Source organism: Miniopterus schreibersii (genome assembly GCF_964146895.1).
Source record: "Miniopterus schreibersii genome assembly, chromosome: 5".
Taxonomy (NCBI): Eukaryota; Metazoa; Chordata; class Mammalia; order Chiroptera; family Miniopteridae; genus Miniopterus; species Miniopterus schreibersii.
Genome location: NC_138106.1, coordinates 55131723 through 55146457, shown reverse-complemented (window position 1 = coordinate 55146457; position 14735 = coordinate 55131723). Strand labels below are relative to the sequence as shown.

At 47.4% G+C, this 14735-nt stretch overlaps 2 protein-coding genes across 3 annotated transcripts in view; both read left to right on the top strand.

Annotated features, from left to right (window-relative positions):
- GTPBP8 (GTP binding protein 8) overlaps positions 1-3308 on the top strand; it is a 202298-nt gene extending 198990 nt beyond the window's left edge. The window contains exon 7 of the transcript XR_013998903.1: positions 3221-3308. The gene's annotated coding sequence lies outside the window, so the exon portion shown is untranslated. The remainder of the gene's footprint in view (positions 1-3220) is intronic.
- BOC (BOC cell adhesion associated, oncogene regulated) overlaps positions 3268-14735 on the top strand; it is a 35388-nt gene continuing 23920 nt past the window's right edge. Inside the window, exons 1-2 of one of the 2 annotated variants that reach the window (XM_081138683.1) lie at positions 3268-3396; positions 4092-4370. In XM_081138683.1, the coding sequence (XP_080994809.1) occupies positions 3312-3396; positions 4092-4370 (364 nt within the window). In that variant the 5' untranslated portion in view covers positions 3268-3311. The remainder of the gene's footprint in view (positions 3397-4091; positions 4371-14735) is intronic. The other variant, XM_081138682.1, reaches the window with a different exon arrangement.

The window sequence follows — 14735 nt, the reverse complement described above, 5'->3', positions numbered from 1 at the left end:
GCCTCAGTGAGGAATTCATGTCAAGAATTCAGTTTCCCTTCTCTCTGCGTTTTGATTCTTTTCTTGATCTCTCCTCTTTTTTTGAGAAAATGCATAGAAAAGAAGGACCTAGACAGACTTCATGTTGCCGAGAAAGAGAACAGGCCTTATGGCTGCCTTCACCTGACTTTGAAATTGTACCTTGATCACTTCACAGTGGGGCAGTTACACTGCAAATGGTACTCCAGTTAAACCTTACTTGCCTTTTTTTTTTTTTTTTTTAAACTCATTAAAGCAAAGTGCTCAGAAATCTGTGTCTTTGGAATTCTCTTTCCAGACCAAACTTAGTGGTGACTTGGTCCAGAAGGTAACCCAGTTTCCCAGCTATTTAGGAAGATGCATCGTGGTGACAGTGACACCCTGCCTGGTCCCATATGTTAGTCACGATCCTGCTTTTACATGAAGGAAACCTCACAGTGTCCTGCTTTGGGGTCATTAAATGCTACCTGCTCCTAAGTTTGTCGTGGGGATTAACGAGTTAACTCTTCCTCCTCTGGGTACCTGCTTCCTCTCACCCTCCCTGGCTCCCTCCCCAGCTACATTCTTTTCTCCTTGTTGCTTTTAAAAGCAGGATGGTGGCCAGCAGCAGCAGTGGGGTCTGTTTCCATTTCGAACCTTATAAATTACCGAGGGTGCAGAAGTAACAGGAATTGTTTGCCTGGTCCTTGTTAAGCAGGAGGGGGTCGGAGCTGAATTTCCTCAGTAAAACCTTTGTGGATTTTACAACCCAGACACCTCCGCAGCTACCCTGTGCTCAGATCAGAACCAGCCCTCCTGCCCCTGTTTGTCTGTTGGTCTTCTTTTTTGTTCTTTATTACTTTGTATTCATTTTCTGTCTCCCTGCCTCTCTGTCTCCCAGCTTCCTTCCTTCCTTCCTTCCTTCCTTCCTTCCTTCCTTCCTTCCTTCCTTCCGGCAGGCCAGGAACAGGTGTCCACAAATTCCTTAAGGAGTGGGGGAAGCTGTAGGGTGTCATGAACAATCAGGTTCCCTAAATCCCTATCATTGATAATTCATGCAGAGTTCTAGATAAATATGTTATCTCTTTTGGGAGAAAGTAGACAATTAAAACAAGTATGTGGAAAACAGGACACCAAAAGCTTGCTTTTTGTATTGGTTTGTAAGCATGTTAATGAACTTTTTCTCTAGAAATTACTGTTAAAGTTCCTCACCATTCTACATCACCCATATTCCAACTCCCACTGGGTGCAGATCACTAATAGAAAATGTGTGAAAAGGCTATTATTGTGGTTAAAAGCACAGAGCTGGGTTTTATTCCAGGCCTGCAGTATGTGACCTAGAGCAAGTTACTTAGCCTCTGGAACTCATTGTTCTTACCTAAGAGGGGGATGACAGTCCCTACCTTATAGGGGTTTATGAAGATTAAAAGAATACCTCCCTCTTAAGAGCTTAGCAAGGAACCTGTAGAGGTAGCAGGCCTGCCCCACCCTCACCTCCTACCTCCTCACACCCATCCCCAGCGACCCTCACATCCTTTGCAGATTTTCTGAATTTCACTTTGCTAATAACCTGGCCCTTTGATTTACTGGATTGTTTGAAAAGCTTTTTTAAAATTTTTCTTTCAAACCTTTTATAGAAAATGTCCTTTCCCAGAGTGATGGAGGAGTCTCTGATGTTGAAGACACAAGGCAAAGAGAGGGATTAAAAGTCAAAGGGAAAGAACTCTTTCTTGGAGAACATTCAGGACATCAGTGTGGGGCTGGTCCTCCATCTGGTTTGGAGGGGTGCTTGCTGGGCAGAGCGAATGTGGCCCTCTTGTCTCCCAGTAGCCAGGTCAATAGCCAAAGGAGCCTGGAGAAGGGAAAGGTTTAGGCAAACCGCTCACACAGAGCAAGAGCCCGGAAGCTCAGGCCTCATCCCTGTGTCAGGAGCTATGGTGGTTGAAGAGCTGAGGACCGGACCGGTTCTTGCAGCCGAGTGTGTAGACAGCCAGAGCTCTAGTGACTGGTGAGCACAATGCATCGCTCAGCTGAGCAGTGTAACCACTTTCCCTGAGTTTTCAGTGGTGACTGTAAGTCTTTGAAAGAGTCGTCTGGTCCAGAAGAGTTAATGTTTTGAATATATGTCACCCTCCTGGAAATTACTACTAATATTTCCCACTGTGAAATGATTCAGGACGATGCATCTACTGTCCAGACCATTGGCATGTTGCCTGCACTGTTATCTGAAGCCCATTCCACTGCCCCCCTGCTAAATAAGGGTGGTGACACACCTTCCTTGTTGGCCTTATGTTCTATAGGTGCAGCAGCAAAAAGCATGGAAGCAAGATCTTGGTTTAGGATGTAACTGAAGTGTGTGTGAGCATACACACTCACTTCTCTGATTCTGATGAGTCTTTCAAGGACTGTAGCTTAAGGGAGGCTTAAAGAAATAATACTGTGGAGGGGGAGGAGTTCAAGTTCTAGGCTGATAGCTGAGATGGGTCATCAGGCGGCTGGAGGTGCAGTGAAATCTAGGGCCCCAAAGGAGTGTTGTTCTGGGCTGGAGAGGCACCATGGTCAGTCAGTCAGTCGTCAGGAGTGCACGTTTTGTAGAAGGTGGGGGCCTTGGCTGATGTGTGACATTTGTCTGTGTTTGTGGGACTAGAGGTTAGAGACAAGCTGAGGAGGGTAGGTTGATTTCAAGAATTAAAAAAAGTTCATAGAAATACAAATATAGGGTTGGGGAGAATCGAGATCTTGGATTCTCTGAGACTTTAGGACTTGTTAATTGGTAACATCCCCTAAACAAGGGGTTCAGATGCCCTGTAGGGATGGCAGTGCTGTCCATAGTGGTCTGTGCTAGCAGCATGTGGCTGTAGACACCTGGCCTCCCGCAAACAAATGGTCACGAGTGCTCATCCTTTCTAGCACCTGTGCTAGGTATTCTCTACCCCTGCATCCTGGGCTCCCCGTCCTTGCTGCTCCCCGTCCAAGGCTGCAGCATTCTTACAGCCACCTTCTAGCTCAGGATGGGGTGAGGGTAACTTAGAAGGAGCTTCTTTTTAATGAGAAATGGCACAAGTGTGTTCTCGGGTCTTCCAGCAGCACAGCCCGGTCGCACTCTAAGTGTGCCAGCATGTCTGATGGAAGCTGGGGTGAGGGGACACGCCAGGCTCTGTGGCCACCACATGGCATTCCAGGCCTTCTCACCATGGCCACCTCTCTCGCTCTCTCTCAACAGTGTTGCAGAGGATTGCAGAATCTTTTTGAGTGACTCTGGTGGCTTATGGGACGTTGGCTTCGGACCCTTGTCATACACCTTGCTGCGTGGGATGATGACGACTCAGAGAGGAAGGAGGCCTGAGGTCACGCTCGCCTGCCTCCTCCTGGCCACAGCAGGCTGCCTTGCGGACCTGAGTGAGTGCTGTCCCTCCCTTTTCTCAGCCTGCTTCTCGGAAGAACACTTTGCCCCCTCCCACCATGTCAAATGGAAGCGTTGCCCATCCTCCCATAACCCTTTCCAAAGCCCCTCCTCTTCCAGAATTTCAAAGAACACTGCATTCCCACTAGCCTTCAGGGACACGCTCGATAATACAAGATGAGAAGTGATTTCAGCAGCATCACATGGGTTAGAGTTATAGTTGGGTATTTTAATCATTTCTGATACATACCAGAGGAGGAGGAATACCAATAATAACCCCCTTGTACTGAGCACTTATGATTTGAAATTAGGGCAGGCAGTTTACGTTGTTATAAGCTTCACAACAGCCCTGTGAGACAAGTATTAGCCCCATTTTACAGATAAGGAACTGAGACCTCAAAAGGCCAAAGTCACGTGGCTCAGAAGCCGTGGGACTGGGATTCAGACTCAGGTCTGTCCAACTCCAGAGCCTCATCGCTCGCCTTTGCACCGCGCTGCCACTCCTTTCTGCCTTCCTGGGACCAGGACAGGCTGGGAAATGGACCTACGCACAGTAGAGTCTTCAGAGAAAGATCAGCTCCTCTGGCTTGTTCAGCTCTGAAAGGCTGCCCGGGCTCTGTGCTTCTAAAACGTCATGCTGTTGGATTCTTGAGATTGTCACTTTATTACTGCGTCCCTGTTCTTCTTGCAGACGAGGTCCCTCAGGTCACTGTGCAGCCCCCCTCCACTGTCCAGAAGCTTGGGGGCACAGTGATCCTGGGCTGCGTGGTGGAACCCCCGGGGGTGAGCACCACCTGGCGCCTGAACGGGAAGGAGCTGAACGGCTCGGATGATGCTCTGGGCATGCTGATCACCCGCGGGACGCTCGTCATCACCGCCCTCAACAACCGCACCGTGGGACGGTACCAGTGTGTGGCCCGGATGCCTGTGGGGGCCGTGGCCAGCGTGCCAGCCACTGTGACACTAGCCAGTGAGTGCTGTTGCTTTGCCCTGTGCCATGGTGCAGGCTCTTCCTCTTTCCTGTTCTCCCCCCCCTCACCCACCGTTCATATCCCCCGTCATTAATCTTACCATAAAAGGGGTCTTGCTCATTGAAATGTTAAATCTGAGTGTGGTAGCTGCCCAGCAATCCCAGCGGCAGGGGCTGTGTGCTCTGGTGCAGCCACTTTCTGAGTCCAAGACATGGAGTGTCTGGGGTGAGTGTCTAGAAAGAGGGAACTTGACGTGGCTGAGCTGTTCCTGTGGGCCCCGGAACTGGGCCATGCCTTTCCCCTTGGTCACTCTGTGGCTTTAGGTGGTCTTGCCAACTGCTCACTGTCCCCTCTGTCCTCCGTGCTACATCCTCACAGCGGTTGCAGTTGGAGCACTTACAGGGAGGGAGGGCTCTGTGTGGTCTGAACAGAGCCTGACCATCCCACACTTGGCCACCTGCCTCTCAGTGAGGGGCACGCATATTACAAATGCCTGGAATATAAACAGCAGAACACAATGGAAAGGAAACTGTGTGACAAAGGGCTAAAGAGAGGAGAAAAGAGGAGATTAGGTGATAGTTTGGTCCAAGGACGCTGCCAGAGGACTTCGTGCTGCGCTTACTATAATCATCACTTGGGTCAACTATGACCCAGGAACCACACACACATTATCTGGTTTTCTACCCACTGTAAATGTGGCAAATGAGACTTGATTGATTAAATAAACTTCCAAAGGCTGAAGAGCAGCCCCTAACCCCACTCTTACATGCCAGGTCTAGAGCTGGGCAACATTTAGAATTACCTCCCCTTTTCTGGATCCTGGAGTGTAGGGCATAGGAAAACTCGTTGAAACTTTCATGGATTTAAACTGAGATCTTCAGAACTTGTTCCCCTATGACTGGGCAGTGCCCCCCTCTCTCTGACAGCCCTACCTTGGGCTTCCATGTCACCACCATTGCCACCTTGCTGGGTGAGATGGGTCCAGGAGGTTGGTGGTCTTGAGGTTGCGGGGCATGCCTAAGGCAGCAAACTTCTGAAATGCTCCTCCATCACAGTCGGCTGGGGGCCCTAGGCTTTGCGAGGTGGGTCTTGGGAGGAGAGTGAGGCGACATGGGGAGTAGAAGAGTGGGGGAGAAAAGACCCTTCTCTCCCTCTGGTTCCCAGATCCCTGAGGGACTGCACTCCACAGGAACAGTGAAGCAGCCCTTTTCTCAGAAGGGAGGAAGGCAGGGTGGGTTCCCATTTCCCTAGGGGGTCGGGCTCACCAGCCTGGGCTGCATCTTGGAGCCACCCCCCAATCCCGCATGAGAGCCACTTTGTGGTAGGAGCACCCTTTGAATCTGTGTGCCGAGCCTCTGGGGAGCAGGCTGCATGTACTCGGTGAGGGGGGCCGGCCTGGGCTAACAGCTGAGCCCTCCCCTCCAGCTGTGCTTGTGGGGTGATTCGAGGATGCAGGAGACTTGGGTGAGGATAGGGGAGGGTGCAAAGGAGCTATCTCTTCATAAAAAGAAAGGTTGAGGTCAGAGCTAAGCTTCCATCATATTCTTCTTTTATATTTTTCAACTGTAATTCAAATTACATTATAGAACATTTAGAATGTATAGAAAACAGTGTTTCTCCTCAGCCCACCGTCACTCAACCACTGTTATCCTTTTGGAGTGCACCCTCCCAGTGTTCTTCCAGACCCGTATTTTTACACTGTTGTAATGATGCTGTTGGATATATAGTCTCCACCCTTCTCTTCCCCTCAACATTGGATGATAAGCATTTTTCATTGGCCATATGACCGTTTTTACTTTTCTTTTTTATTGAATATAAAATGCATCCAGTAGAGCACACAAAGTGCACTAATGTTAAGTGAGCAACCTGACGCATTTTTCACGTGTATACACCACGTAACCATCACTCCAGCAGGTTCCCTCGTGCCCCTTCCTAGGTCATCTGCCCCCACCCCCACCAGAGCAGGATCATCACTCACGGCCCTAGAACATCCTGAGTGTCTCCACCGTAAGGCACTGAATCTTTTTTTCTATCGCCAGACAATCAGGTTGCTCCAGTTGTTCATTATTTCAAATAAGATGTGCTTTTTAGCAACACTTGAGCCTTTGGAGGATAACGCTGCTCATCGCAGAGGGAGAGTTCATCTGCAAATGGTCAGCGCATGTCTGAGAAGGCTCACACTCCATAACCATTCATTTGGCCTAATTAGAAGCCAGGCTGAACCTTTTATTGTTTGGAGGAAGGGAGAGTTGGAGAGTAGAAGATTTATTTTGGAGCCCTCCTTTTACTTCAAGGTGTATCTGTGTGTGGAAAGACAATTTATAGCTTTATTTTTAAAAAATTCCTGGCCACTTCTTTCTCTAATGCTTAAAGGGATCTGCATTTGGCAGTGAGGACAAAGGGAAGGGTTTGGTCGCAGCCCAAAAAGGCACAGTGAGAGAAGAAGGGGCTTGTGCCGAAGCCAACCGAGTCTTGTTTGAAAGCCAAGAACTATTGGCTTGTCATTTAGACATGAATCAGAAGTGAAATGTTTGGGCCTGACTTGGGACGGAGAGGTTCTGGAAATCGGGAGAGCGAGCAGGCGTGGAGGGGCTTGTGTCATGGAGAACAGGGAGTCAGTGGAGTGGGACTGCAACCTCCCAAACTTGGAGGAGGCAGCAGGAAGGCGGGAGAGGCGGGAAAAGGGGGTGCTGTCTTTGGGTTAATGCCATGGGGCATTTGGCCCAGACTCAGCAGTTAGATTAAGTTTCCGAAAGCACATTCCTGAGCAGAATGGGGGCTGTGTTTTGCTGGTTGGCTGGTGTATGAGGGAGGCTGAGCAGGAGAAGGGATTACCAAAGGCCTAGTCTGAATTTAGAGGCGAGGCGGGGCAGCAGCGTGCCGGTGTGCACGCACGCACGCACACACCCAGCACTGGAGACTTCCTTTCCTTGGGCCTCTTCTGTGTGTGTGCAGATGTTCGTCCTCAGACAGAGCATTTGCTGTGTGGCCTACCTGGCAAGACTCTGCCTCCTGCGTCTCAGTGAACTTCTAGAGATCACGGGAGCTTTTGATGATGGGGGCTAAGGCCTGGCTTGGGGATTTGGGGTATGGAGGACGCCTCCAGCAGAACCTTCCTGGTCCACACCTCTTTTACCCTGATGCTGGGGGATGGGGGTTGTACTTGGACTTCATCCTGACCTAGTGACTTCAGCTTCTGGTCTTCAGGTAAAATTGCACCACCTGAAGAGTCTCACCTGTGCACTCCTACCCTCGACTCTAGGTTGTCCTGGCCCAGTGGATAATGACTGTCTTCTCTATGTGGAGGTGCCCAGCCCAGTCTCCTCTGTAGAGGATTGCTTTTCCTGTTGAGCCTAAATGTTATTTGTGGTAAATCTCTCTTGCTGCTAATGCCCCACTTCAGACCACCTTGAAATGCATTTGAGTTTGATCTCCTTCATTCCTTTTACCTTTCTTTTCACAAGCTTTATACCAGGAGGCCGGACAGTTGACATGGCTTAAATGTTCACATTCTGCACACCTGAACCAACAGCAGACGTTGCCAGTGGACTTGTAGTCCTCCTTCCAGGACCCCAATCCGGCCTTAGGAGTGTTCTCACGCAGCAGAGCAAGTGCTCATAACCAGTTCGCCAGGGCTGGAAGCAATGTCAAAGCTGTTTTCTCTCCCTTACCTCTAATAATCTACTGTTCAAGTAATTACCCCTACATAAGTCTTCATTTTAAACTTTTTTCTAGTTTTTATTTAATTCTCCCAATTATCCTGTAATCCCTAGGTTCCAGTCGAGGTTGGAAATAAAATAGGTGGTTACTGGGTAGGAATTCTGTACCTGGGAATTTTAGTTCTCAAGCTAATGTGAGGTCTTGGGCTGATGCTGGTGTAATTGAGAGTGGATCTGTAACTGCTCCATCAAGGCCTTTAAGCATGTATACCAGGCACATGCTCCCGAATTATCATCTCTCTAGCATCAGGGATCAGAAGGTGAGGCAGGCCCGGCCAGGTGTGGCTCAGCGGTTGAGCATCGACCTAGGATCCAGGAGATCGTGGTTCGATGCCGGGTCAGGGTACATGCCCGGGTTGCGGGCTCAATCCCTAGTAGGGGGCATGCAGGAGGCAGCTGATCAATGACTCTCTCTCATCATTCATGTTTCTATCTCTTTCTCCCTCTCCCTTCCTCTCTCTGAATCAATAAAGACATATTTTTTAAAAAAAAAAGGTGAGGTGACTGGCAGGAAAGGAAGGTGTTCTCCTTAGGCAGCTGTCTCTAGGACTCTATGACTTAAAGGAAGGTCAGAAGGTGACAAGGCTCTTTGTTACCATAACGTAAGTCATGATTACAATGAAGAGTCACACTGGTGTTACGGGGAAAAACAAGAAACAAAGAAAAAACAAAAGATACTGGGTTTAAGTTTTAACTCTACACTTTGAATTAATATGACTTTGAGCAAGTTCCTTAATCTCTCTGATTGCCACAGCTGTGAAATGAGCACAGTAATAGTACATGATCACTCTCATGGCTTATTTTTATTTGAGGACCAAATGAGAGAATATGTGATAGTAATATTTTGAAGCATTTTATAAATTCCAGGCTTTATTCATTCACCAGTTTGGTCAACAAACATTTGTGGAGTGTTTTCTTGAGGGAGCCTCTGGGCCAGAGTCCAACCCTCAGCTGCCCAACTGCATTCTGGGAACAGCCCTTCGGAACAGAGTCCAGGGGGTAGCAAAGCTTCCAACTGCAGCCAGAACCAAGAGAGAGGACTGGCTTGTTAGGAAGAGAGAGAAAACTAACCCACTTCCTGTGAATTTCTTTACTCCCTATATACACCTGCTCTCCAGCCCAGAACTCCACCACCCAGCTCCTTTCAGAGTAGCCCGCGGTGTCACCACACTGTGGTCGCTGTAGCCCACAGGGCTGCCCACGTAGGCCTCTGTCGGTACACGGCTGCTCAGTCTTCCAGCCACACAGTCCTTGGTTTGCTTGGGCAGCCTTGGCTGACCCAGGCCCTCAGACTGGTGAATTCCACAATCTGATGCCTTGTCTTCTTTTGCTAAGCTCCCCCCAACTCTGATTCCTATCAGACACTTCTTTAAGGTCTAGGCTCTGACACTGAACTAGAGCAGGACATTAAGGACCACTGTAGACATTTATTTCTTAAAGTACTATATTTCTAGCTTCCTTCATCCCTGTTTTAGTCAGGGTTCCTACAGAGAAGCAGAACCAATTTCACATGTATATAAGAGAGGGCGCAGAAAAAGAGATTCATTTTAAAAAATTGGCTCCCATGATTCTGAAGGCTGGTAAGTCTAAAATCCCTAGGGACTCGAGTCCCGCTTGGGAAACAGCAAACCATCTGTTCTCCAACGCTGGCTTCAGTATTTGGATGTTTTAGATATTGGTGTCCCGAGAATTGGAGTGTTTAGACTTCCCAACAGGGCACAGTGAGATGTAGTCCCGACCATTGAAGACCTCTCAGTCTAAAGGGGAAGATGGGCTGCAGAAACATGTGAGCCATAAAGCCAGCCAGATCCATGAGTTGGCCTCACAGAGATGTAAACAGATTTTAAAGGGAGCTCAGGCAAGCAGTGATTCAATTTGGGGGATCGAGGAAGACTCAGAGTTGAGCTTGAAGAATGTGTGGGAGACGACCTTTATCTCTAATTTTTTGAGTCCTTACATACCTTCCTCTGACCTTCAACAACTAAAGTCAACTATCAGTATGGTGCACTTAGACTTCAGCCCAGTGCAGTTTCCAGGCCGGGGCGGATACTTCCATAGTGAGTTTAATTTCCAGTGCACAATTTCCATGGTGCATTCACTCAGGACCCAAATCTAATCACCAGGTGATTGTCTCTTTCTTGCTACCCCATCCTGTTCCCCACTCCACCCCAGCTCCCGTTTCTCATTGTTTCCCATCTCTTCTCCCTTTGGAAATATACATTTTGTGATTAAGAAAAACAAACAAACAAACTTAGAGTGTTTTTTCCAGCACCACCTCTCTCCCCATCTGGTTCAGCCAGCCAATGATTGCTTCACAAAACAAGAAGGAACCCTTCGTTGCAAGTTGGAAAAACATTTGTTGTTGGCTTGGATGTCTCCGAGAGTTCCATGCAAGCCCTTTGCTTTGGGATGAAGGGTTGGCTGTGGTATGAAGATGTGTTGGGATGGGGGAAAAAACCACAGGTGGCTTCCTGAGCTGCCCAGAAGGGGAAGGGAGTCTGGATCTGAAAGCTGGGGCTGAACCTACCCACCAGGCTGATGGGAGTCTACTTGGCTGGGAGAGACAAACAGCTCCATATGGGGGTACATAGTTGGAAAAGGAGAACTAGCTTGAGCTTAAAATGTAGCTGCTTTGTACTTTGCCAGTTGGACAAGAAAATTACCCACACAGCTTAGACCCAAAAGGTGCTAAGCAACCTGAAATGTAAATAGGAAATGATTAGGGAGTACCTTATAGTTCTAGGCCAAAGTCATATTAACTCCGTTTTCCACTGGATACAAGCAGAAATTCACAACTCAAAAGAAGGTTCCCGACATTCAGATGGCGTTGGCAGTACTAATCCCATCAGACCTGGCACAAGTGCCTGGGCAAATGTGTGGTATAAGCTCTGCTCAGGGCATCTGGGCAACAACTGCCTGGCTTAAACAGCCAGAGTTTCAATTCTCTATTTAGTGATGGTCAATATTTACCAAAAGAAGACCTCAAGACCCTGGAGCATCTACCAACGACATACTCAGACCTCAGTGGATCGTACTTTCCTCAATCTATTCTTTGCATACACAGCTACATACTTAAATAAAACCCCAGGTCCATTTTCTAAGCCAAGGAGAGGATCACATAGTGTGTTGAGTAGAATTATAGATTCAAGGAGCCAGAGCACTTTGAGAAGCCTTCTGCACAGGAAGCTGAAGGAAGGATTACAGCAGTGCCCCCTTATCGGTGATTTCACTTTCCATAGTTTCAGTTACCCACAGTCAACTCCAGTCTGAAAATATTAAATGGGAAAATTTCCAGAACAATTCATGAGTTTTCAGTTGTGCAGTTCAGAGTAGTGTGATGAAATCTCACACCATCCTTCCTCGCCCTGCCCACAGCGTGAATCATCCCTTTCTCCAGTATCTCCACGCTGGAGTCACTTAGTGCCCATCTCGGTTATCAGACCGACTGTGGCAGTATTGCAGTGCTGTGTTCAAGTAACCCTTATTTTACTTAATACCACGTTTACATCACTTCTGTCACAGCATATTGTTACAATTGTTCTATTTTATTAGTAGTTATTGTTCGTTTCTTAGTGTGCCTAATTTGTAAATTCAGCTTTTATAACTATGTACGTACAGTCGTGCGCCCTTTAGCGACAGGGATGCATCCTGAGAAATGTTAGCCAAGTTCATCATTGTGCAAACGTCGCAGACTCTACTTACACAAACCTAATGGTGTGGCCCACTGCACAGCAAGGCTGTATGGTATAGCTGATTGCTCCAGGGCTACAAAGCTGCAGAGCGTGTTACTGTACAAAACAACAGGAGAGTAAACCAAGCGCAAGAGGAAATGGTGCAACAGAATTGGGATAAACACGAGATGTCTGAGGTACTGCTGGCACAGCACTGCGTGCTGTTTACAGCAAACTTTTTTATGAGTAGAAAGAGTACACTCTAAAATAAAAAGTATAGTAAATACATAAACCTGTAACAGTCATTATTATTATTACCATCAAGTATTACGCATTGTATGTAATTGCATGGGCCGTACTTTTATACAACTGGCAGCGCAGTAGGTTTGTTTACCATAGACATGTGAGTAATGCGTTGTGCCGTGACATCATGACAGCTACAGTGTCACCAGGCAATAGGAATTTTTCGGCTCCATTATAATCTTATGGGACCAGTGTCATACGCAGTCTCCTGTCGACCAAAATGTCATTATGTGCTTGAAATCACTGGACTCCTTTAGGAAACATGATGCAAGACAATTCCTTTAAACCAGGGGTGGGGAACCTTTTTTCTGCCAAGGGCCGTTTGGATATTTATAACATCATTCGTGGGCCATACAAAATGATCAACTTAAAAATTAGCTATGAAAAAAGCTCCTAGACTTAATTGAATTTTGAGTCCCACCTGTGGTTGCCTTGGCAGGGCCAGACCAAATGATTTCACAGGCTGTACGTGGCCCGCTGGCTGGACGTTCCCCACCCCTGCTTTAAAATGAAAAAGAATCGAGAACAAGGAGTCCCTTGGCTCTTCCTTTTCTGTGTGTGGAGAAGTCTTGGGATTTCTACTTTGATCTTGTTTTTAGACTTTGAATCGTTTTTAGAGTCTGGTAATAACCCTGAGAACTAAAGAACAGTGAGTCTGTCCTGCAAATGAAACAAATGTTCACATCTAGGATAAAGGACTCTTATCAGTGAGAAAAAAATGTAAGCAAAATGAAAAAAAAAAAAAAAAAGCCTTGCTGAGGGAAAAAACGGCTTTTTTTTCCCTATGGAGAAAATTGTGCTTAATTTTGAGTGACTGCCCTTCTACTCAGAAACATTTGACAATCCCAGGAATCACAGACTAGGACTTGGGTGGTGGCATGGTACACGTAAGCCCCTCTCTGAAGCCCACCTTCCCAGACCCAGGAAACTGCCATTTCCTCAGCTCGCCTGGCACTTCCCCTTGGTTTTGGATGAAGCTCCATCTGCCTGCAGCATTTTCCTTTCCATTCCCTTCCCCGGAAAGTTCCTACCTCCCTTGGTTTAATGAATTCCTTCTCAGTTTTCAAGACTCGACTATCTTTTCCTCTAGGAATCTTTTCTTAACCCCCTCAACTTCCCAGGTGTCTGGAGCAGGGCCTCCCCAGCTTCCTCACCACCCTGGGTTGGTTTCCCTAGCCCTCTCTAGCCGTGGTCTCATTGTCTGGAGGGCAGGAATGTTGCCATTCATCTGTGTGACCACACTGCTCTGCATGGGGCCTGGAACACAGTAGGCCTTCAGGAAGAGGCAGACTCTAGATAAAATGTGTTTGAAGTCTGGGAGATCAGAAAGGGCACGCAGAAAGTGAACGAAGGCTTCGTCACCAAAACCTGATAGTTATAAGGGAGTAAGAAAGAAAGGCTGAAGTGAGAACTCAGGATACAAACAGGTTGAAGATACAAAGAAATTCAGGAAGGGTTTAGAAAGACTGATGGATACGAGAAATGTAAAAGGCTGTTTAAAATAAATTGAGATGTTTGGAGGAAGCTTTGGAACCTTTGAGGGGAGATGCCAGTGAATGTGGCTCCATGTCCCACTGTCGGAGGTGGTGGGGGATGGCATCGGAAGCCACCACTTCTGTGGGAATATGTAGTTCCCAGGTGTGGGGGCTGAGGTGGGAACGTCTGTGGGCGTCACTGGCCCTAGGAGGGCGTCCCTGCCTCTCCTACCTGGAATTCTGCTTTTATTCTTCTGTTCATCTTCATTCTTCCTGAGTGCCTTGGCCTCCCTTTCCACTCCTCTCCCTCTTCCTGTGCAGGCTGCCTGTCTGCCAAAGACCGTGCCAGGATCTGGGATCTAGCTCTGGCTCTGATGAGCCCAGACCACCAGGATTCACATTAATTTTCCCACTGCTAAAGTTTATAGTTTATATTGAGTTGATCAGAGAAATATGTGTGATGTGGGTTGCTGGCAAGTCAGTCTTTTTTTCCTTCTCTTTCTTCAGTGTATTTTTTCAAACCATTTCATTCCTTCATCAGGTCCAAAAGAAACTCCCCAGTTCTGCTAACCAGCCCTGCTTCATTGCAGCACTGGAGTCAGATAAACGAGATGGTCTGCAGACATCTCCCTTCATCTGGCTGCCAGACTCGGTGGAGACATGGCTCCCACCCTTGACTTGTCTTCAGGGATTAATCACATTTCTCATTCTCTTCTTATGTCTTTTTAAAAAAATATATTTTTAATTGGTTCAAGCCAAGAAATTCCTGAAGCATTAGGCCAATTTATTGCAAATCATTTAATGACATTGCAAACTGGGTTCTTTTTATTTTTATTTTTCCTCTCACACTCCTCCCTTTATGCCCTGTCCTCTCCTGCCCACCTCCTGTCATGACTTTGATCTTCTGCCCTCACCCCCTGGCCCTTTAATCTCTTCTCCATCCTCAGCTTTCCCTCAAATCTGGGTGCAAACCCCACCACAACTCAAAGGAGAAAAAAGAAACACAAGATTTAACAGCGAATGTGTTTGGCATCTGCAAAGGTTTTTTCCCCCCATGGAAACTGTTTTTTATTTAAATAAAAGAGAGCGTGTCTTGTTTTCATCAGAAAGTGTGTTTGAGAAGTTTTATGTCATGTTTCCGTGGCTGTCAGGAGAACTCTCTGGAGCCAAAATTATTTGTGCAATTGAACAGGCAG